Source organism: Psammomys obesus, unplaced genomic scaffold (assembly GCF_907164565.1).
Source record: "Psammomys obesus unplaced genomic scaffold, mPsaObe1.curated_primary_1811, whole genome shotgun sequence".
Taxonomy (NCBI): domain Eukaryota; kingdom Metazoa; phylum Chordata; class Mammalia; order Rodentia; family Muridae; genus Psammomys; species Psammomys obesus.
In genome coordinates, this window is record NW_026585643.1 from 444,878 (window position 1) to 455,506 (window position 10,629).

The 10,629-nt window shown below is 47.7% G+C and overlaps 1 protein-coding gene across 1 annotated transcript in view; it reads left to right on the forward strand.

Moving 5' to 3' along the window:
* Positions 1–8,622, forward strand: part of LOC129682924 (M1-specific T cell receptor alpha chain-like) — a 434,901-nt gene extending 426,279 nt beyond the window's left edge. The window contains exons 4-7 of the mRNA XM_055615493.1: positions 5,038–5,295; positions 6,704–6,748; positions 7,513–7,620; positions 8,220–8,622. Coding sequence (XP_055471468.1) covers positions 5,038–5,295; positions 6,704–6,748; positions 7,513–7,619 — 410 coding nt within the window. The 3' untranslated portion in view covers position 7,620; positions 8,220–8,622. The remainder of the gene's footprint in view (positions 1–5,037; positions 5,296–6,703; positions 6,749–7,512; positions 7,621–8,219) is intronic.
* Positions 8,623–10,629: the final 2,007 nt, after the last annotated feature.

Genomic DNA, 10,629 nt, shown 5'->3' on the forward strand with positions numbered 1-10,629 from the left:
GAAGAGTAACATTAACCTTAAATAGTAAGCTTGAGAAGCTCGGGCTTACTTTATCATAAGATTTCACAGACTTTAAAATGCTAATATGCATTTTCTGTCTTCGGGACTGGAATGCATTGCACACTTCCTAAACTTTCTGGGCTTCATATTCCCTTTCTCACAGAAATTTAGAAGGACCGAGGCTCTGCGTTGTCCCCACTGAGGGCTCACACTTGTCCACACTGTTCCCAGGCTTAGGGGTTTGTGGCCCGTGTGACATCAGATCCTATCATGGAACACCCCAGTAAGAGGCAGACCGTCTTCCTCGCTCCCTAGCCAGGCAGTGCTCCCTATGGATGAGCTGTGGAAACTGTAGTCCAGGCATGCCCTCGGGAATAACAGACGCCATCTTCTCAAGGCCCTCCTGCACCTTAGTTCCAACACTAAGCCTTGCCAGTGTTTCCCGTGTGCCGCCAGTGCAGTCTTCTCCCAAGATTCATTTCATACCAGGCTTCGTGGCACACACCCATAACCCCAGCACTCAAGAAATTGAGGCAGGAGGATCATGAGTTCAAGGCCAGCCTTGGGCTACAGAGCAAGACCCTGTCAGAAAAGAAAACAATATGTACTTTAAAAATCATTTTTCAATTAATCCATGGCTCTTCATACTCTTCCAACTTGCTTCTTACATCTTCAAATGTGTTGTAGAAGCTGGAATGGGTACTTACCTTTCAGGAAAGCCCTGCTGGCTCCAGAATGGCTGAGGGAAAGATCTATGGGGAGACTCCTGAGGAGAAGGCACTGTGGTGAGACTTCTCTTCCATCAAAGTAAAGCTGACTTGAGGGACATTGATAGACTGAGGCAGGAGGCAAGGGCCCCATCCAGGCTGGTCCAGCTGCGGTTAGAATTCTTGTAAAGCACCCTTCTACTGTGTGTTGTCTGGTAGCTTGAGTAAGCTGACCTTTGGAGCAGGGACCAGAGTGGCTGTGCACCCATGTGAGTATGACCATGCCAGAAAGAACTGATGCCTTGTTAGTGTAATCTCCAGCAAACTTGGGATGCATAAAATATCATTTCTTATTTCCATAGGCTCTCATTGGTAGCTTAAAATGTCCCTGATTCTCAAACTGATGTCAGAAAGGTGCTCAAAGCCAAATGAATAAATGAAAATCTGGACAGAATAATTTACAGAAAAAAAATTTTAAAGAATTGCAAATGCTCAGTCCTTTCAAGCGAAGCTGATAACATCAGCACCAGATAACCTGAATATTCGGGAGATTAGCTAAGTGCCCTTGGGGAGGAAGAGATGGGTTAATGGCAAACACAAATTCTCTTTTATTGCAGCAGGTAGTTAAACTCCTGGGTTAGCTAATGAGTGTGGCTAGGGGACACCAGTTCACAGAGGCTTTTCTCAGAACTGAGTTGAGTCCTAGAACCCTTGCCCAAGGGTAAAAACAGCTGAGCCCTGTGACTGGCCAGTGTGCTACATTTTATAATAGATGGGAAGATGGATGAGGTGGACCTGGGATGAATTCTGGCTCCATCTTCACCAGCTGTATTAATACTGTTTTCACTTTCAACAACAAAATGGTACCCCACATCATACTGTGAGATACTACCTACACACAACAAAAGGTCCTCCACTGGGAGAGAGGCTAATACATCCTTGGTGCTATTATCAGGGCTTTGCCACACCAAGGTTTACATTGCTATAAAAAGAGAGAGCAAGAGCGTCCTTGGTAAATAGAAGTTGTAAGAAACAAGAACTCCTAGACAGTTTAGGGAACTATGCCAAGACCCCACTGGACTCTAGCAGGCTGCTGCCAGAAGGCTTCTTCAAAGACCTTACCTGTACTGGGAATTCAGCCCTAGCCCCGAATTAATCTCTGGAGCAGGGACCAAACTAAACAATCTGCCATATACATAGACTGAGGCAAGGGTAGAATTCACAAGTACTTCCTCTTCCTCTCTGTCCAAGACATGGGCTTGAGTTCAGGTATTTTCTTACGTAGGATCATGAATGGTTCTAGAAAGGACTCACCCTGCCCAGCACTAAGTGCTGAAGAAACATTATCTTTTCACTGAACCTTTGTCAATCATGATCCTTCAGCTAGAATATGCTAGACACTGCTGCTCTGAGCAGGAAATTTTGATCTCCTAAGTTCTCCTGGATTCATGGAAATCACAGAAACTCACTTCTGTTCCGGGCATCACAGTATAACTTGACAGGCGGGAAGGATTCTTTGTTGCAGAGACAGAGTTGCAGCTCGAGACAGCAAAAGGGCTAAGTCTTAGGACTATGATTCTCCACCCTGGGAGACCAGAGCTGAGTAGTAGGCAGGTCTTGGAAGCTTCTGTAAAGGTGTCACCTGCAGTGCGAATACCGGAGGACTAAGTGGCAAATTAACATTCGGGAAAGGGACCCAAGTGTCGGTAATATCTGGTGAGTCATCCCAAGCGGCACTATTTGCAGCCCTGTAGGCCAGCACCATTAATCCTCCCCCTGAGATGCCCACTGTGCCTATGGCAGGGTGAGGCTAACAGGGGGGTGCTGTGCTAATTGTTTTACAGAGGTCTGCAAAGGGAGAAGGCCTCACTATCAGTCTTAAATATCTGTGTTTCTTCTAGGTCAAACTCATTAAAATATGACTTTAATCATTCAATGGACACTTTTAAATGCCTTCTAAGTAGCTATCACTTTAGATAATGTTAGGCTGAGAAGAAAAGAGCCTAAGATAGATGCCTGACCTGTACCCAAACAGCAAAAAAGTAGCTAAAGCTTCAGAACTATTGTACATTTAGCAACCTACAAACTATTTTAGTGTCAACAATTGGTGGTGTGTAAAAACAGTTTCAGATGGGGTGGGGTCCTGGTAGAAGGTGCCCTAGACAGAGGCTGCTTTCTGTGCTAGAAAAGATTTGTTGAGCCTTGACAGATCGATAAGATCCATGTGGGGAAAAGGGAGGCAGAGTCCCAACAGAGGGGCAACAAGAAAGGAGAGCCAGTCTTGGGATAAACAAGGCAGGCCTTTTGGCCTGTGTAGGTAAATCTAATAATAAAAATGGACTAAGAGAACAAGACAAAAAAAAAAAAAAGTGCCTTCTTAGATTAGATAATGAAGATAAGAAATATTAGAACCTTCCAAAAAATACAGAAATTGGGACCAGAGCCAGCCACAAGAAAACTGAGGCTCCCATTTAGAATGCAGAGCAGATGTGAGGTGAAAGTTCTTTCCATGCAGCCAGGGACTCCCCTTTCCTTCCTCATCAGATTCTAGAGGGTTTGTCCCAGCCTCCAGGGAAGACAACAATGGGTTGCTGCTTTGTGAGAAGTGGTGTGCAGATAGGTGCGCCATCTTGTCCAAAAAGCCTGCGGTGCTGTTTCTTGATGCTGTTCAAGCCTGGATGGAACCTACATCCATGTCACTAACTCTCATTTCTAGGTTCCCAGTGCTTAGCAAAGATTTAGTAGTGAGGGAGTTTTCCATCCCTGTAGTAACCCCAGAGACCTACATGGCTAACACACTCAGACTTCTGTATTAGTTTTGAATTGTGACAGCAAGTTAGGATCCAGAACCGCTGAACTTGTAGTTGAAAACATTGATCCAGTCTCGCCAAAGCAACCTCTGATGCTGTCAGTGGTCAAATGTGTTTTTCTTGTGAGGTAGGAATAGGACGTTTCTCACCACAGGGCTCTGAGAGACAGAGCCCCAAAGGCCTCCAATTGAAGGTGATTTGTTTCTGATTTTCAGAGGGAGGGGTAAGGTCGCGGTAGATATCTATGGGACTGAAAATGAAAGGGGCTAAAAACTAGGACGTTCCTGTGGTGAGCCTTAGGTATTTGCCTGAAAGGAGCCAGAGCCCCGTGTCTGCCTGTGGTGCCCACCCAGCCCTGCTGCTCCCCAGGCAGCGCCATGCTTCAGGCAGCCCCTTGCCTTGACTCAGCATCCTAGAGCAATGCCACCAGGGCCCGATGTCTTTGGTTTAGGATCCAGCTGGAAGCCTGTATCGCCAAGGCCACCCGGTTGGCTCAGTGATCAGAGCTGTGGGAGTGAGAACCGCAGGGCAGGAAGCTCTGATTCCAGCCCTGCTGGAAACTCTCTCGGTGGCCTGGTGTGCTAATCCTTCTGGCCAATCTTGCTTCCTCCTCTGAAGGCAGAGGCCATGGGGGAAATAGTCAGCAAGAGTCCATGTTAAAAAAACGAAATCCCTCTCGGAGAAAAAGTAAAGAATTGTCTCAGCACTGGGGAAGGGCTTCCAGTAGTCCTTGCTTTTCTGGAATAGGAAACAGTATGCTTGGCTTTCTCGGTACTGTTTTCATGGTGAAGCCCTGGCACATTTGCTCAGTGCTGTGTGTTTTATTAGGTTATTTTTATCTGGAGAAATAGGCATTTGTTTCTAAGAACAGCCTGGCTGGAAAGGGGAGTGAAACAAATTGTCCATCTTACAGGTGAAAACTGAGATTTCAGCCCCTGTTGATTTCATCCAGGCCCTCGGCGGTAAATCGTAGAGTCAGGGCTTGGATGTGGATGTTGCTCAAAGCATGTATCAAAGAGAGAGAGATCACCTGGTGGTCTGATAGACTTTCCAACTTAATGTCAAAATGCCACACACCTACCTTCCCACCCAGACCCAGGCTACTGGGGGGAGAGCACTCCAGAGAGACAGCTCTGTCTGTCTTCTATGCTTGTTTTTGTCATGCCAGAAATAAATGGTTGACCGAGGTTTTGAAGATTCTGTGAAGGAGAAAAATGACAAGATGCTCTAGTGGCCCAGCCTTTCTGCTTTTCCAGAATGCCAGTCAGGACCTTATGGAGAGGGACTTCCAAGAGCTAGAGGTCTTGGCCAAGATTCTTCACTTGTGCCTCAATTTACCTTACCCCAAGTCTGTCACAAGCAGATGGTTTCTAAGATGCCATTTCTGGTGCAGAGCCTGAGAATAAGACTGGCTAGTCTACAGAGTTCTGCTCTTGCCTGTCACTATTATCTGAGTTCTGGCCTGGGTTAGGACAAAAAAACAAAAAAACTCTTCTAACATCAGTCCTCTTGGCTCACAGATATCCAGGACCCAAAACCTGCTGTGTACCAGCTGAGAGATCCTAAGTCCAAGAACAATACCATTTGCCTGTTCACTGACTTTGGTTCTCAAGCCAAGATGCCACAAAGCATGACTGACGGAGTGTTCAAGTCTAACGAAACTGTGCTGGACATGAAGTCTATGGATTCCAAGAGCAATGGGCTCATCGTCTGGAGCAAACATAATAGTCTCAACTGTAACGCTGACTTTGCAGTGAACGCCTCCTACCCCAGTGCTGGTAAGTGCTGCCCAGAGCTGTCTCCTTGGTTCCGGAAGGACTCAGCTCAGGCCTACAGTGTCTAAAAGCTGCTTTTGGTCATCTCACCTTCATCAGTTGTTAGTAAAGCCACATCCTGTTCTGCTAAGGAACAAGGAGCCCTGTCCTAGTAGGCCACAGATGCCCTGGCCTAGAAGCAGACAAGAGAACATGACAGAGGGCATTGGCCCAGCATTAGTCTCAGTATTCGGAGTTTTCACCTTCCTTTCTCTGTTTGAGCCGCTTGCCCTCTCTGTTCTCCCAGGCACAGTTTCCATGCCCTTCCTGGCCCCCTCACCCAGCTGCCTACCCTGATTTCTATGTCTGCCAAGGCTGTGTGAGGACCGAGTCCCAGGTGTTGGAGTGACATAAGTAGTCAGATGATGAGGCTACCCCCTAAGGAGCACCATTCTAATCGAGGAAGACCATCTCTCAGAGAGGGACATGGAAATTACATCCGGCTCTAATTAATACATGCTTTAACTTGAGCTAAGGATAGAACCACCTCAGAAAAGGGCTCTGAGAATGCTATCATGCTACAACTTAAAGGATAAGAAGCGACCACCCATGCCTAGGCCAGAGAGGACCCTGTCAAAGCCCAGGAAAGGAGAATGCTGGGAACAAAAAAAGAGCTGCAGGAAATGAGTTGGAAGACACAGACGAGGGCCAGATCACAGGTAGAGGCAAGAGGATCAGAAGTTCAAAGTCATCTTCACCCTCACAGCAAGTTCAAGTCCAGCCTGGACTTCCAGAGACCCTGTCTCCAAAAACAACTACATAAAATAATAAAATATAAGGCTGGTTGCTGTGTGGAGAAAAGATTGTAGGTCCAGCAAAAGAAAGAGAATGCAAGAGAGTGATGGTGGAAGCCCTACCAGGTGGTGGTAGGGACTCTGATGGCCAATACAACTTGGGTGTCAAAGATAGAACAATATAGAGATGAAAAGGCAATGAGCATCAAGGAAGGTAGCACAGTATCCAAGTCAATGGGACCATATACTAAGTAAGAGATAACAAAGGATCAAATGTAGGCATCAGAACTTTTTGGAATACATGAAAATATATGGCCCCAGTCACTGTGAATAGGTCTCGCTGCCTTTATTGGACAATGGACTGAAACCTGCAAAGTTGAGGGACTATCTGGACTTTATGTTCCATGCCATGCAGTACACACTTTGCACAGCCAGTATTTGTTTAAAGAGTGCCCAGAAGCCAGGGTACTGGTCCTATCAGGACCTTCACCCCAGTAGGTACCCCTGGGGAATATGCTGCCCACCCCTCTCCACCCTCATGATCTTTCCCAAAGAATCACAGGAAAGCTGTGATATGTTTGCCTGTGGTAGTCAGCATGCTTTAGACTCTAAGAAGCTTTCTTTGTGTTTCCTTTTAGAAGTTCCCTGTGATGCCAAGTTGATAGAGAAAAGCTTTGAAACAGGTAAGAGGGGGGTCTGCCTAACTCAGTGCCATGCTGGGGGAGGGAATGAGTCCATAATAACCTTTGGTACATAGGGGAGGAAAGAGGGTGGACCTTGGGGTAAGAACGGCACTTCCAGCGCTGTTCTGAGCTGCCTCGGGTCTGGGTCTTGAACCCGGTTAACCTTGTTTTCCATCCTACATACTTAAGATGTACCTCCAGTTTCACAGGGCCGGTGAGCCTCTCCTAGGCCTCTGTGCCTCTCTCATCAGTTCCTCTGTGAGAGTAAGTCGGTTTAGTGTCTGGCTGTGGCGTCTGTGAGTCCACTCAGAACAGCCCCGCACTAACCATGTCACTCTGAGGACACTGACCTCTACATCTTGGGAAGCTCCTTTCTAGAAAGGCAGTAGGACTCACAGCCTCAGGCAAAGGTCCTGTCTTGGTGCCATCTCATTTCCACACAACTAGGCACTGAGTCATCACTCCTGTGATTTCACTGAGGGGCCTAGGCCCAGAGGGTTGTGACAACAGGTTCTGAGCATGTTCTCCAACCCCATCCCTACAGGGCCTCAGAATATGATATAGACTGAGTCCTTTTGGTGGTTTTTATCTTAAAACCCAATGCCCTTGCCCTGGAGGAATACACAGATAGGTTTACCCTGGGATGTGCAAAGAAGCTCGAAGAAGTGGAGTTGAAGTTACCCACGCCCAGTATAACTGGCTCTTGGGAAATTCCACAGTGTCATGTACATACCCTTAATGCCTTTGACCTCTTGGTTTTACAGATATGAACCTAAACTTTCAAAACCTGACAGTAATGGGACTCCGAATCCTCCTCCTGAAAGTGGCCGGATTTAACCTGCTGATGACATTGCGGCTGTGGTCCAGTTGAGGTGAGAAGGCATCAAAGCTTGGAGGACGGTTAAATGTGTGGGTTCGTGGCAAGACCCAGCCCTGAGAGCAAATCTTCCCCATGAAAATTTGTTTTTAACTCCGAAGACTAGACTCACAGAACTTTTCTACCCCTTCCCGTTGCAAGCTGCTGCAACAGTAGCCTGAAACATGAATCTAACAGAGCACACGCCTTCCAGCATTTTGAGTTGAGTCCTGACTCTCCTGAGACGTATGAAGAACAGCACAGGTTATCCTCACTTAGAAGTGAAGACAACGAGGCCAACTTGTATCAAGGGCCACAGAGCCAAGGAGTAGAGAGGGTCCGACTGTGATGCCCATGTCACCACGTGCCTCTGGCCCTGCCTTTTGGCGTGTAAATCCCCTTCCTTGTGTTCTCTCTCCCTCAGAAGCTCTCTCAGCTTCCTCTTCAAAGACACTATATTCATTAGCCCTAAGCCTGGCTAAGAGTCATCATGCCTCCTCCCTGATAAGGTCCCCCAGTCACCTGGCACAGCCCCAAGTGAAGTCACTCCTATCCCAGCCCTGAAGGTCCTTGTCCTCAGTAACCAAACCTGACCTCTGTGCTTCCTCACTCCAGGTCGGCAAGACTGAAAGAGCCCGAACTCCCAAGCTCCTTCCTCTTCATCACCCTTCCCCTCCCTCCTCAAGCAGAAAGGAGCCCTCCCACCTCATGAAGAAGGCTCTCTGGCTGGCTGGCCCCCACTCACAGTCCCACCAACTAGATCTCCCCAGTGTGTGATGAAGATGGCTGGAGAGCTGCTAAGCACTGCTGCGCCCGCTCTGCTCCCTTCCTGCTGCTGGCCGTTCACAGAGACGTCAAGGGCTGTGGCTTCTCCTGGGTCCAGAGACTCACCCCCAGCCCCCACGACAGATCCCCAGGACAGTCGCCTGGACTGCGGCTCCCGGAGAATGTTGCAAAGAACATGTTTTTGTGGGTTTCTCTTTTAAGCATCCATAAAGTAATACACATTACTCTTTTGAAAAAAAAAAAAAAAAAAAAAAAAAATTATCTCATTGTCTAGACTCTCCCTGCTACTGTGCATGTATGTGTCTGAACCTCATTGTATATTTTCCTGCTGCCCATGACTTCATTAAAGATGACTCAAAGAAGCAGAAACTGTGATCCTATTGGACTTTATTTCGTGTTGCTTATCACTACCTGGGCAGAGAAAAACCAAAGCATGTGTCTATCAAACTGTCCGGGCAGTTACCTCAACAAACCTCTTGATTCAACCTCTTCTTGGGATGACCTCTTAAAAATTCTACTAAGCAAGCTGAGCCAAGGGCCAGGAAGCTCTTTTTACAAGTTAAAGTCCCTGCTCATGCCATGCCTGTGGCCAAGGTGCTCTGAACTGTAGCTAAAATTTACCAGTCTAGGATGACAAGTGTCCCCCACTGGCTTCTGCCCTCCAGGGACACTTTCTTTGCATTCATGTTCATATTGACTTGCTATGGAAACTGTAGCAAACCTCTGGCTGGGACTTGGCCAAGGAGAGCAGACACAGCAGTGTCTCATCTCTGACACAAGCAGTGAGAGTCCCTGGGCCCTCCATGACACTGCTCTCTGCTGAACCTCTGCTGTCAGGCTCCTTTCCCCAAGGGCAGGGATTCTGATGGGAGTACGCTCAGAGGCTGACAACTGTCTGCTCACAACCAAAACGGAGTACTTACTAACTCCCAGGACCCCCTACCCCGGCCCCACCACCAACACTGAACACTTCCATGGTCCACCTGTGTCTGTGACCACACTAGTCAGAAATATGCAGATCCTCCTGCTTCGACCCAGGCCTGCTTCTCCTGGTCGAGATGGGACTGACCAGCTTTAGTGGGTGATCTGGAGCATGCCCCTCTCTTCTATAAGCTTCAACACCTATCAACCCTCAGGCACGACCAGAGGCTACTAATGGCAAAGCCCCATGTCCCGTCTCCTGGGGAGTCCTGATTGGAGTGGCCACAGAATCCTGTTATTTCTAAACTGACTCAGCCCTAACCTACACAGGAGCATTCTAAGATCCCTAAAGGAAAGGCCTCAGAAGACCATGACAGGGACACACACACACACACACACACACACACACACACACCCGGGAGGAGGGCGCTGAAGCCTCTTCCCCAAGCCCCTCTTCATCTGTCTGACACGATGCCAGAGACTACCACTGGGGAATTTCTTTTAATTAAACCATTCTCTTCCCTGTATTAAATGAAAATGCCCCTGGGAAGGTTAGTAGAGCAAGCCTTTATCGACCATTAAAAACTTAGGGCAAATTAGTTTGTCTTTTTTTTTCCCCTTCCTAAAGTGGTAATTCACTTTGTTCTACATATTAAAAAAAAAAAAAAAAAAAAAAAAGAAAAGAAAAAAGAAAGAAAGGAAAAAGAACCCAGGCAAAGAAAATGTTGTTGGCTGGGGAAGTAAGGAGGCGTGCTCCTGAAGATTGGCAGCAGTTACACAGCAGCTAAAGGGGCTGCTGGGGACCTTGTAGGCAAGGGACAGAATAAGAAGCCTGGAAAGCAATATAGGACCCAAAGACAGACCTCCCCCACTGAATGTGAAAGAGGCCCAGGCCTCTGTTGAACCAGGCTAGCCCAGTGCCCCCAGATAGCAACATCCAGAGGTCACTAGAACACTAAAGTCACCTGAAGACCAGTGTGAGGTCATGTGGCAGAGGGCTGAAAGGTCCATCCATACCCATGAAGTGACCAAGGCTTCCTCCTTCCAGACCCAACCCATGCTAGGCCATGACAAGGCGGGCAGGAGGCCATCAGGAGATCAGGGTCAACTTCACCCCCAGAGAAATCTCCATACCATCCGTCAGAGCAAGAACTTTCCCTCATAGCTGAAGCTAAGTCTCCACAGGGACTGAACAAGTGTTAGGAGATTACTTCAAGTCCGGTTCTGGGCTGACCGTGGCTTAGTCTGGAAGGTAGAGGCTACTAAGGAAACCTGAAGCCATGATGATGGCCACAAAGATGCCATTGCCCACTAACCA